The sequence below is a fragment of the Gossypium hirsutum genome, chromosome D02, assembly GCF_007990345.1.
Source record: "Gossypium hirsutum isolate 1008001.06 chromosome D02, Gossypium_hirsutum_v2.1, whole genome shotgun sequence".
NCBI classification, from domain to species: domain Eukaryota; kingdom Viridiplantae; phylum Streptophyta; class Magnoliopsida; order Malvales; family Malvaceae; genus Gossypium; species Gossypium hirsutum.
In genome coordinates this window covers 69,237,273-69,249,847 of record NC_053438.1, presented here as the reverse complement: position 1 = coordinate 69,249,847, position 12,575 = coordinate 69,237,273, and the positions used below count along the sequence as shown (strand labels likewise).

The following is a 12,575-nucleotide window of genomic DNA, read 5'->3' as shown; positions in this document are numbered from 1 at the left end:
AGAAAAAGAAAATATTAAAATCATTTGATAAAAAATCCAATTACCCTTTGTGGTTTGGAAAATACCCAATCACTCTCCTATGGTTTGATGAAAAATCCTCTAACCCTTAAAGATATATTTATTAAATGAGTTTGAAATAAAATAAAAAACAGTTTTACCCTTTTATAAATACTATAGGCTAAAATTATTATCGTGTCATTTTATATAAAATATAAATTTGTATTTAATACAGTATCAATACAATATCAATTACCATTCCATACAGAACGCCTCATAGATGTCAACTTATTAAATGAGACTCATTTGAGCCACATGAACTGGCTCGACTCGTGGAACCTATGAAGAGAAGCTTATTTACTTGAAGCTTCAGTGGCCTAGTGAAATACTCTAATAAAACTAGAGTTACCAAGGTAAATATGATAAATCCTAAAAAGATAAGATTGTATAGAGTTTAAATTTCTCAGGAAAATTAAATATAGATAGGCTCTAATCTCAATATTTGATGTAACTCAAATTGTACTGTTGATTTTGGGGGAATTCAAGTATAGATAGAGTCCTTCCTCCTCATGTGTGAGCTATTTTTCTGTGATTTTTTGTTCGCTCGTAGCTTTTTTTTTTTCGAGTTTACTTCCACTTTGCTTTGATACTTAAGAGAATTCTATAAGAATTCTCATCTCCCGAGTGTAGGCTGACTTAGGCAGAATTTGAACTCAAGAAATCAACTAAGGTCGCGCATTTGCCAGACTAAATATCTAGTCTCGTGATAGATATATAACTTACTTAAAAGATATATAATAATTATATTTTTATAATTTTTAACATTATCCATTATTTACTCATCGTGTATAAAACTTATACACCGCGCATTAAAAAAATACAAACCCACATAAAATACTTATATATAGACTTGGATGATGACACACTATCAGGAGTGAACTCAAAAGAGAAACAAGGGTAAGAATATAATTAAAAATTTTTGAGAGATCAAAGAGTAATTTTATTATGTATTAACGTATTATTTCACCAGTCGTGAAGGGATCAAATAAAAAAATTCATTTTGAGAGGCTAAAGTATAATTTTACAGAAACATTAGCTTTTAATTGGTTGAAATGATAAAGTTAAGATAGCCAGGACTTTGATTAAATCTCTAGATTCCAATTTATATATAAAAAAATATAAACACCTTCAAAATAATATTTGTTATTTTATTAAATGAATGAAAATTTAATAATTTTCTAAATGAGTTGAGACCGGTTGACGAGGGATATCAATTTAGCGCTAGTTTACCATTAAGGTTGAAAAGTGCTTTTCAAAAGTGATTTTTATAATTTTTGACGGTATTTACCACTATTGTCAAAAAGTGATTTTTAAAAAATAAAATGTTCATTTTAGATAAATAAATAAATAAATAAATTATCATTATTGTTTTTTTTAAGAATGCTTACAACTACCCAAAGCCTCTATCCAACTCATAAATAGGAGGATAATATGTTCATCGCACTCGAATCCACGTTCTCCTGTATTGACAACAATATCCATACCAATCGAGTTAAAAACTCAATTCACTAACACATATCATATGAATAATATTGTTAAAATTTTACCTTTTTGACTCGGGTTAAAATCCAGTTAAAAATCAAATTTTAATTTGAAATTTTACCCGTTTATTAAATTTTTTCTGTTGTTCAACTTCAACGGTAAATAAATCCTTAACCCGTGTATAAATATACACGTTAAAATGAGGCTAAAGATTTGGTCTGTATTGGGGAAAAGATGAAGATTGCAGAGGCCAGCGTTTTACTTGTGACATGCATTGTCCTGTTTTCAGGTTACTCTTCCTTTCTCTAAAACACAAAAAAAAAAACACTCGACAAACATGTTTTAGACAAGAAATTAAAGATGGTTAATTACTGTCTAATTAATTTTCTGTTAATCTCTTTTGGTTCCAATGCAGGACATGGCGTCTTTTCTTTCTCCTATGACTATTCTGCAACAATGGAGGCAAGTACATTATCATCTTCTACCTCTGGACTTTTCCTGTTCTGCTAATGGCCAAAACCTTTGCTTCGTTTTTAATGTTTTTCATTTTGAAGCTTTTTGAAAGAAAAAAGAAAACTATTTTTTAATGCCGATGTGGTATCTGTTTACAGTACAAAGAAGAGATTGCATCGGAACAATCGGCAATGATGTTGTTATTATTAGGGTTAATTGCACCAAACCTTTCAAACTATTGCCCAGATTCTATCTTGGTCCTTACTTCAAATAGTTCTAGCCATCAATTTAGATGTTAAATATTAGTTCGGATCTAACGTAAAATATTTTTAAAACACATGGACTAAATTGTAAATATGTATATACTTGCCATATGGACATTATCATCACAATAGACACTATCATCAAAAAGTTTGAGCAATTTATGCTATAGGTGTGCACATGTTTGCAATTTGACCAACGTGTTTTAAATAGGAATAATGCAACATTTAATCCTTAAACTTGGCAAGTTTTCTCAACTTGATCCTTGAACTTTATTTTTGTACACATTTGTCCTGAACTTGGTAATTTTTTTTTCAATTTTGGTTTATGTGATGATGTGGCACTTTGAGGTCATGCCACATCATCACCTAAATTTTTTATTAAAATTATAATTTTTAGGTGATAACATGGTACAATATTAGAGTTTCACATCATCACATTAAACAAAATTAGGAAAAGTTACCAAATTCAGGAACTAATGTGGACCAAAAAGATGTTTAGGGATCAAGTTGAGAAAAGTTACCAAATTCAAGGACTAAATATTATTTTATCCGTTTTAAATATGCTTGTGCCACAGTTGAGCTGACATTTAACTACTAAGCTGACAGTGAGGCTCACGAAATAACTTGATTAATAGGGTACTATGCTTGGAGCACTCAATTAAAATTTTTAAAGTTTAAGAATCAATTTACAATTCAGACCATATTTGGAGGATGGTCGGTCGAATTAACCCTTATTAATGTTAAGAACAATGTAATTATGATCAGTGGTTAATTATGAAACATGTCAACTGAAAACTGTATCATCGTCAACCAGTGCTTGGCAGCGCCCAAGAGAGCTCAATATGGTGGAGGGATGATTGGGTTCAATCAAAGAACAAATGGATCCACATTGTCGAGTGAATTAGGAGTTTCAAATGATGGGTTACACAATACAACACTCTCATTGAAGACTGTAAAGCTCGAGAAAGGAAATTTATATACATTTTCAGGTAAATATATATAACATGAAATGTAATTTATTGTTTTAATTGATGGATTATATTCCCAATGATTAGATTAAAGTAATTGATTTGCTTGAATGATGAAATATTATTGAAATATTCAGCTTGGGTTCAAATCAGCAATGGGAGTGAAAGTGAGACTGTAGCTGTTGCATTCAAGGCTTCTAATGGTGAATTGGTACATGGAGGTGAAACTATGGCTAAACAAGGGTGTTGGTCACTGTTAAAAGGTGGCATAGTTGCTGAATTTACAGGCGTTGTTGAGATTCTTTTGATGGTAGTTGTTTCGGTTTATTCAGTATGCGGTTCGTGTGTCGAAAAATGTCTTTTTCGGGACGAAGGGACCTCATGTTTTTTGCATGAATGCAGAGCAAAGCAATGGAGATTCGAGTCGATAATGTTTCGTTGCAGCCGTTCACAGCAAAGGAATGGAGATCCCACCAAGACAAAAGTATTGACAAGGTAATCAGGATCAATCGTGTCGTGTTTATTGCGGTTGTGTACTTAAGTTTAGTGAATTTGATTCAGGTTCGTAAGAAGAAGGTGAGTTTCAAGGTAACATATGCCAATGGAACTGCGGCTGATGGTGCTTTGATCTTGATACTTCAAACCAAGTCCGGTTTCCCATTCGGATGCGGAATGAACCATTATATCGTCACGGATGAAGCTTATCGGCAATGGTTCGCCTCGAGATTCAAGGTTACCAGTTTCACCAACGAGATGAAATGGTACAGCACTGAAAAAACACGAGGCGTAGAGAACTATACCGTTGCGGATGCAATGGTGAATTTTGCCGAACAAAATGGGATTTCCATTAGAGGTCATAATGTTTTCTGGGACAATCGTGTAATGCAGCCTAAATGGGTTAAAGACCTTCCACCGGCCGAGCTAATGAACGCTGCAACTCGAAGGTTGAACTCGGTGGTTTCGAGATATGCAGGACGGTTAATCGGGTGGGATGTAATGAATGAGAATCTACATTTCAGATTCTTCGAGGACAAACTCGGGGAAAACGCATCTTCAATGTTCTACTCGATGGCTTACCATCTCGATCCGAGTATGACTCTTTTTATGAACGAGTACAATACAATCGAAAACAGCAAGGATCATACAGCAACTGCTTGTAAATACAAGGAGGAACTTGAGAAGATCCTTTCATTTCCTGGCAATGCAGGCTTGAAGGCAGCAATAGGATTAGAAGGCCATTTTCGTGATCCGAAACCGAACATAGCTTTCATGAGATCAGCTTTGGACATTCTAGGAACAATGGGGTTACCTATATGGCTTACGGAAGTCGATGTCGGTGGTGGACCAGATCAGGTACTGGGACCAGATCCGATTAACACAAAACATAAATCATAAACATGTACTAATTGTCTTTTTATTTTTATTTTTTTTGTGACTAGGCACACAACTTGGAAGATATACTAAGGGAGGGCTATTCTCATCCTGCAGTTGAAGGGATTATCATTTTCGGCGGTCCGATAGCTGCCGGATTCAAGTGTATGACGCTGGCAAATTATGATTTCGAACCTACGCCTGTCGGAGAAGTTGTAGACAAGTTGATTAATGAGTGGAAATCTGGGAGGAGACAAGTTAGAACAGATAGTAGAGGAATGTCTGAAATTTTACTCTTTCATGGTGATTACAGGGTAAAAGTGAGCCATCCTTTGATTAACAGTTCAATGAGTATCAACTTTAAGGTAACGAAAGAGACAGAAAACATTACTGTCTTGCTTCAATTTGATGCTTGAATTGTTGTTGTAAAGCTCAGATTATGGCTAGTAATAAAAGTCTTTTGAAGATCTGTTATAAAATTTTACCATATGATGACTTGCAAATGTAGGTATAACCATTGAGATAATTTTGGGGATAAAATCGAACATAGATACTTCGGGTATAATACTGGACCTGTTGCGCCATACAAAAATACTCCTAGCTTAATACTGGACTTGCTGGGAAGGTTCATAGGTAAAATTTTACAGATTTATCTCCGAGCATCGAACTCCCCTACAGTTGGATACCATTAGTCACTTTCATGAACCAAGAAAAAACAACCGGACTGTTGAAAGGGCAGCCATGAACGTGAGCTTGCCGATTTTGTAAGTACCCATGTTGCTTCCAGGATGCTTCCTTTTTATTTGTTTCGAGTACCCCTACCATTGTTTCTCACACTTGTTTTCACAAAAATGGTCTCCACTCTCTATAATACAACAAATTTAATAAATGCTTTCATAGATTTTGGAGAATATGGGAATTTTGAACAAAGTTCCCTCAACCTACTGTAGTAAAAATATCGTGGGGGTTTTTGCATTAAGAGTCAAATTGTATTTTATCTCTCTACTCAAAAAATGGAAAATTAGTTCATGTACATTATATTAAAGAGCAAATAAGTCATTTCTGTTATTAAAAACTAGTCATTATATGTTAGCATGAGGTACACATGGCGTGTTATTTCATTAATTGCGCCAGGTTTTAACAGTATAAATAGATGAAATTTTTAACAAAAAGTATCGATTTGCTCTTTAATCTAATTTACAAGAACCAGTTTGCCCATTTTCTGAATAAAAGGGACAAAATGCAATTAGACTCTTCATAATACTTTTACCAACGGCCACCAATATAGTCGGGCGTTACTAAACTACCACATATATTATATTGCGGATCAATCTCATGTTTTAGGGATGAGGTGAACATCTTTGACCAATGTTGTGCTAGAAGAGAAAAAAGAAATAGAGCATCTTTCGTGACGGAAAATAGGTTAAAATATGCTATTTAGTCCTTATATTTTAAAAGTTAAAAATTCAAGCATTTTATTTTTTTAATTTAAATTTTTTATCGCAATCATAATCGTCGATGATAGTTTTTATCAAAATTTATCAATTTAAAATATTATATCAATCATATGTCACATGATATAAAAACAACCTACTGCACGTGCCATGTCTATAAATTTTGACGAGAAATGCTAACAATATTAGTAATTAAAATGAAAATTTTTAAATGATAAAAAAAGTAAGATACTTAATTTTTTTTATTTTTAAAAAATAGAAATTAAATCAAAGAATTAGCAATATATGTATAACCCACATGGTTTTGATAAAGACACCTGCTTTGATTTGTCAATTCGCAATGGCAACACTTTTAACCCAATACCCAACCGCCCAAATAATTTTCATTCTTTTATTTGTCTTATTTTCATTAAAAAATTTGTCCTAATACTCTTTCACAGACCAAACCGACCAAAAATATTTAAAATGTTAAAATATCTAATTCCACTCCTTTTTAAAAATATCTCCAAATAATTTTTTTTGTTGATTGAGTCTTAGCTCGATTGAGTTGAGTATTGATGTCAATGTAAGACGGCGTGAATTTGAATGCGTTGAAGCGCGTTATCCTCTTATTTATGGCTTCGGGAGAAGCTGTAGATAATTTTAAAACTTTTGTCAAAATAAATCAATATAGTCAGAATGATGATGAGATTGTTAAAAAAATTATTTTCTTTCAAAAATAAAATTATTTTACTATTAAAATATATTAAAAATATTATTTTTATAATAAAAATATTATTTATGACTGATGGGATTACAAAAAGTGGGGTAAGATAGAAAATTTAAAAAAAAAATTATCTAGAAGCTGAAAATATACCTTGACAAAAAGAATAAATTAAAAAATATATGGTATAGTTTAACCTTAAAAGAGAAAAGATTATATGAACAAGCACACCACGTAATTCTGAAATTTTTTTAATTATTTAATAAATTTTTTCATATCATTGATACATAAACCTAAACTTGAATTCCGAACTTGAATTCGAAACCCTGAACTCTAAACTTAGCATTTTGGTTTAAGGTTTAGGCTTCAAGGTTTCGAACTTGGGTTCAATGTTTAGGTTCGAGTTTAGGGTTTAGGTTCAGAATTTGAGATTTAGATTAAAAAAAATTAAAATTATGTGCTAATGACATAGAAAAAAATTATTGAAATATCATCAAATAATTAAAAAGAGATACAAAAAAAATCTTCTCTCTAACCTTAAAAGTTAATTCAAAAATTAATTAAATTTAGCAACGAAGAATATTAAATTTAATTGTTTTTTGGTTCCTTTTCTTTTTGAATCCATATTCCGATAAAAATTGGATTTCAAAATTAATGCGAATGGAATATAATTTTACCAGTAATTAAAAAAAAACAGTTGGAATTGGATTGAAATTATATATTCAGATCATTATTATTTTTTGATATTATTTATTTAATATTTTACCAAAAAATAATTTACTTAAATATTCGTAATTTAAGTTTATCATCAAGTGACGTGGCTTGCTACGTATCTTTAAAAAAAATGGAAAATATATTTAAAAGTTATCCGATAGAACCTGGAGATTGCAACTAAAAGAGCTGGATTGTAGTGTTTTAATTCGAAGAAATCACTGCCACTCATACGGCGTCGTTTTACTCCTACCCAAAAAGTACTTTTGTTTTATCTTGTAACTCATTATTCAATCTCCGTATTATGCGTGAACATCACGCACCACACAGATATCGCCAAATATACAACAGAAACCTTCACGATTGGCTTAAATTCTTCACTCCCCCTTTTTTGCGCGTGAAAACCAGCGAGGGAACATTCTGTTTTTTTTCGTGGTTTATTTATATATTTTTATCATTATATATTTCCCTGATTTTAAATAGCGAGGGAATTCAATCATTGTAAAAAAAGCGAATAATTTTTATTTAATGTTCTTTTCGACGGATCTTAGCAGCTCAAAGTTGAAACCCTAATTTTCTTGAATTTTTTTCTCATTCGAAAGGAAAGATGGGATTATGGGAAGCTTTTCTCAATTGGCTTCGAAGGTAAGTTTCTCTTCCTTGTTTGGTTACTGAGAAAATATAGATTCTTTGTATTATTTTTTTCACTTTATTCGTTTCTTCCGTTTTTCTCCTTTTTTACTTTCTCGAATCCAGGAAAAAAAGCCATTTGCTCAACGATCAATATATTTTTATTGAATTTCACACATAATATTTTAATTGATTGGATTAAGCATATAGAAGTGTGGAATATCTGTCTTGTTGGTTGTTTTTGTTTATTGGATTTGAAAGTGGAATTTATTGTTTTTGTTTCTTGTTGGATTTCCTTCCCTTTAATGCAGCTATTTTTGAATGATAAAACAATGCATTCTTTTTATATGCAATGTGATAATTGCCTTTTAAGAAACTTTGTTAATTACATTATTAATATGCATAAGTTAAACATGCTTTTGTATGGCTGTGATTGTAGACTAGATTTGAAATTTTAAGCTATTGTTCAGATATTAATTGCTTGATGGCTAGTTTTGATTGATTATAGACACAGTTGCCTAGCTAGCTACAAGGTTTTGTTAACCATTGTGTTGAAGTGCTTGGTTTGGTTGCTTTTGAAAGATAGCTAGGAAAATATCTTCTTTTTTCTTTTTCTTTTTTGACATTTATGCTCTAGGTGCTTGGGTGTTTTGAATACTGGAATAACATACATGTGTCCTTTTGGTGTAATCTAAGCAAATTATGTCCATTGTAGTGTGAGTTCCAGTTTTTTGGGTATTGCAGTTGGGAAAGTGATAATTCAGCTGGTGCTGACAAGGGAGGGTTATCTTGCTGAAGTACTTGAGATAAGGATGGCTTGTCATATTGAGATTGTCTAGTTGGTGACCATAGGGGTTATGGTCTGGTATTAATGATGATAGTGTTGATATGAACAATAATCAATTAGGAGAATTAGTCAATGACAGGGTTCTTGAGGATTAGTTCTTGATTGAGGCATAGCTGGTTTTACATTATATGGTTTTCTTCAACGGGATAATAAACTACTACAGCATCATTTCATTCTCCTCTGTTGTTTTTTCTTCTCTAGTCCAAATTAGCGAACTGTCAAAGATCAGTGTCTGTCATGTACTAGGAATTTTGACCTAGGGTGACAAAGGGAAGGCTTTAGTTGTTGCTGGTGGGTCTGGCAAGAGGGTTGTTTAGTTATTAATTATCTTTTTGGGAGAGGTGGGGTGTGATTGGCTGAGGCAGCCCAAAATTTATCCTGTTTCTTCTGACCATTTTACTTTTTTGCATGTTTTTATGTATATCCAGGGAACACCTTACAAGTTTATGAGAGCTCTTGATGCATGTTTCTGATTGGCCTTCCCTTTTACATACTAATCAATTATATTTGGATTAAATTTGCCATTGTCCTTTCTTATTTTCTTTCTCTTTTCTTGTAGTCTCTTCTTCAAGCAAGAAATGGAGCTATCGTTAATAGGCCTCCAGAATGCTGGAAAAACGTCCCTAGTTAATGTCATTGCAGTAAGTGAATATCTAGATCAGTCATAACTGTGTTTTGTTTGTTAGTATCCTATTCTTTTAGCTTGTTCTGACAACTGGACTTCTTTGTCTGCATCTTATATCAAGACCGGTGGATATAGTGAAGATATGATACCAACGGTAAGTCATATGGGAAAGAGCCTATACCAACATTCATTCTTGAGAAGTTTGTCATTTGCACTCAATAAGTTTTTGTTTTGGTGGGTTTTGTTCCTTTTTATTTTCATGACATCTCATCTGTTTGCAGGTAGGATTTAATATGAGGAAGGTAACAAAAGGAAATGTCACTATAAAGTTATGGGATCTTGGGGGTCAACCAAGGTTTCGAAGTATGTGGGAGAGATACTGCCGTGCTGTTTCAGCTATTGTGTATGTCATTCGTACTTTCTTAGCTACCATATTTATCTTTATTGGATGAACTTGGAACCTCTTACACCGTTTAGTGTTTTTATGATATATGTGCCTTTTATTCACAGAAAATTGTTCTGCATAAGAATTATCATTGTTTTGAGAATACGCTATGCATACTACATATCAAAGAATATTAGACTCTAGATTCCTAGAAACAAAAGCCATTTGTTTGTTTTCTGACTAAAGATATTTGTCTTCCATGGATGGCATCCTATTGGAAATTACAAGAAAAAGTTCCCTTTGTTGATTGATATATTTTCACATCCTAATTTCCACCTCCATCTTATTGCTGGATTTGAACTAATTTTATTTTCTTAAAAAGCAGCCTCTATGTAAACAATGTTCTTTGTCCATCTTATTATTGGGCTTGCATTAACTTTATTTCTTAAAAATAACCTCTACATAAACAATGTCCTCTGTCCATCTTATTTCTAGTGTTCAACTAAGTCTGTTCTTATATCTTGACTTCCCCTATCTGCATTTATGAACAATTGTTAGGCAGGAAAGGCAAAGTCCAAAAGTTGTAGTCATGCATGTACTGTTGTAGTGCTGGTGTAAATTTACAAATATATCTGAATGTATAGTTGAGGGCAATAAGAAGTAGGGAAGGATCTATATAGCACAGAATTGTGGGATATGATTTGGATCTTTACATTCGACAAATATATCTTTACACACAATTGGCTGCCTCATCACTCGACACCACCCGTTCTTATAATTTCCTTTCAGCTACCGTTTGTCTTAAATTCCTACAGATTTAAGGTAGCATTTTGCTTTGTGAGACTTGCAAATTACTCATGTGGGAAGTATACATTGATATATGATATCTGTCTTATTACCTTCTGCACGTAAAGTTTTCACCAGTATGTTGTCTTCTTAATGATGTTCAACTAATTCTAACCATGATTTTCTGCAATTTACAGATATGTCGTGGACGCTGCCGATAATGATAACTTATCTGTCTCGAGAAGAGAACTCCATGACCTGTTAAGTAAACCCTCATTAAGTGGTATTCCCCTACTGGTTCTCGGAAACAAGATTGACAAGTCTGAAGCCTTGTCTAAGGAGAATTTGACAGAGCAAATGTAAGTTTAGAGTTAAAAGTATTGCCGTAGCCTGACATAACCCGTTGTCAAAATTATTGCCAGCCGAAACTGTTAATGTGACCCCATTTATGTTATTAATTATTGCTTTACAATGTGAATTTTCGATAATGCAGGGGGCTGAAATCCATTACAGATAGAGAGGTTTGTTGCTATATGATCTCATGCAAGAACTCTACCAACATCGATACAGTGATCGATTGGCTGGTGAAGCATTCAAAATCAAAGAATTGAAGCATCTTTCATCCATGGTGGTCCAATACATGACTTTGCTGTCTGCTTAACAGGGTTTCTCAATGTCTGAATGACACCATTGTCTTAATTTTCCAACATGGTTCGAATCATAAGTATTATATATATTTGTTTGGTGGGTGAGTGAGTGAGTGAGGACATAAATTTGTTTTATCCTTCTTGTGTACAGATATTAGTGTTTTCTTACAAACGAAGGATTTCGATGCATTTTTAGTTCCATTCGTAGGCAGTCATGCATATCCCTTTTTATAGGAATATGATTTAAAATTTTTTTTAAATAATACATATTATTATATGGTATAATTTGAAATTTAGTTTTTATAGTTTACATCTTTTATTAATTTATCTTTAAACTAATTTTTAACTTAACTTTTAAGTTATATTTCATCATCAATTAGTCAATGAATAATTACTCTTTAAATGTCATTTTTTAATACTTTTGTTATAAGTTTAGATTATATTTGTTCTTTTTTACACAATACTTAAAATTATTCGTAGCTCTTTCTCAACTCACACATTTTTTTACATTGGTAATAATATTCAAATGAATTGAATTAAGATTTAATCGATAAAAAAGTAAAATTTATTAAAGTGAAAAACTTGTGGTATTTATTTTTAAAAAATATGAATTTAACCGCCAAAAGGAATGTTTCACCTTTGACACCAAAATCCATTCACTTTTCAGTCACCCTTCACATTTCGCATGACCCTTTCTCTGTCCCTCCGGTTTCGGCAAAAAGCCAGCTACGGAACTAAACGGGAAAGACACCGGAAATTTACCCTATCGGAAAACCGCGAAATCCTCAAAAACTAAACAGTAATCGCATATATGTTGCCTGGTATGCAGATGATTTTTGCTCAACCGTAAGTACAAGTTCACCAATTTATTTTTCAGAGTTCTATTGAAATTCTCTGATCTTTTTTTTTTTTTTGGGAACCTGTTGGAGCCTAGGGTTAAGCTAACCTTTTATAATTTATTGATATATTATGTTAGAAACAATTTTGTTGGAACTTCGTTTTGATTGAATTTTTTCACCGATGATGATAAGATTAGCTGTATGAAATTAGATTAAAATGTTTGCATTTAAAAAATTGCAGGTTGGTAGTTAATTGTAAGGAATTTTGTCAGGAAACAAACTAAACTGTAAATGTCATTAAGTTTTCTACATTATTATACTCTTAATTGAAGTTGACTTGAGGTTGGATTATGA

The 12,575-nt window shown here is 32.3% G+C and overlaps 2 protein-coding genes across 2 annotated transcripts; both read left to right on the top strand.

Moving 5' to 3' along the window:
* Positions 1-1,730: 1,730 nt before the first annotated feature.
* Positions 1,731-5,073, top strand: LOC107908836 (endo-1,4-beta-xylanase 5-like). Its single transcript, XM_016836113.2, has 7 exons — positions 1,731-1,828; positions 1,955-2,001; positions 3,070-3,244; positions 3,361-3,533; positions 3,626-3,718; positions 3,785-4,576; positions 4,663-5,073. Exons 1-7 carry the CDS (start codon positions 1,774-1,776, stop codon positions 5,008-5,010), a joined length of 1,683 nt encoding a protein of 560 aa, XP_016691602.1. The 5' UTR covers positions 1,731-1,773; the 3' UTR covers positions 5,011-5,073.
* A 2,755-nt stretch (positions 5,074-7,828) lies between these two features.
* On the top strand, positions 7,829-11,571 carry LOC107908835 (ADP-ribosylation factor-like protein 8a). Its single transcript, XM_016836112.2, has 6 exons — positions 7,829-8,107; positions 9,499-9,580; positions 9,686-9,718; positions 9,846-9,967; positions 10,933-11,094; positions 11,229-11,571. The coding sequence occupies exons 1-6, from the start codon at positions 8,070-8,072 to the stop codon at positions 11,344-11,346; spliced, it is 555 nt and encodes a 184-aa protein (XP_016691601.2). The 5' UTR covers positions 7,829-8,069; the 3' UTR covers positions 11,347-11,571.
* The last annotated feature ends 1,004 nt before the right edge of the window (positions 11,572-12,575 follow it).

Bases quoted from the DNA above. Each gene is read 5' to 3' on its own strand.
- LOC107908835 (XM_016836112.2), top strand. From the start codon at position 8,070: ATGGGATTATGGGAAGCTTTTCTCAATTGGCTTCGAAG. The intron at 9,968-10,932 runs GTATGTCATTCG...TGCAATTTACAG, and splicing joins CGTGCTGTTTCAGCTATTGT to ATATGTCGTGGACGCTGCCG. The intron at 11,095-11,228 runs GTAAGTTTAGAG...TCGATAATGCAG, and splicing joins GAGAATTTGACAGAGCAAAT to GGGGCTGAAATCCATTACAG.
- LOC107908836 (XM_016836113.2), top strand. From the start codon at position 1,774: ATGAAGATTGCAGAGGCCAGCGTTTTACTTGTGACATGCATTGTCCTG. The intron at 3,534-3,625 runs GTAGTTGTTTCG...GCATGAATGCAG, and splicing joins TTGTTGAGATTCTTTTGATG to AGCAAAGCAATGGAGATTCG. The intron at 3,719-3,784 runs GTAATCAGGATC...AATTTGATTCAG, and splicing joins AAGACAAAAGTATTGACAAG to GTTCGTAAGAAGAAGGTGAG.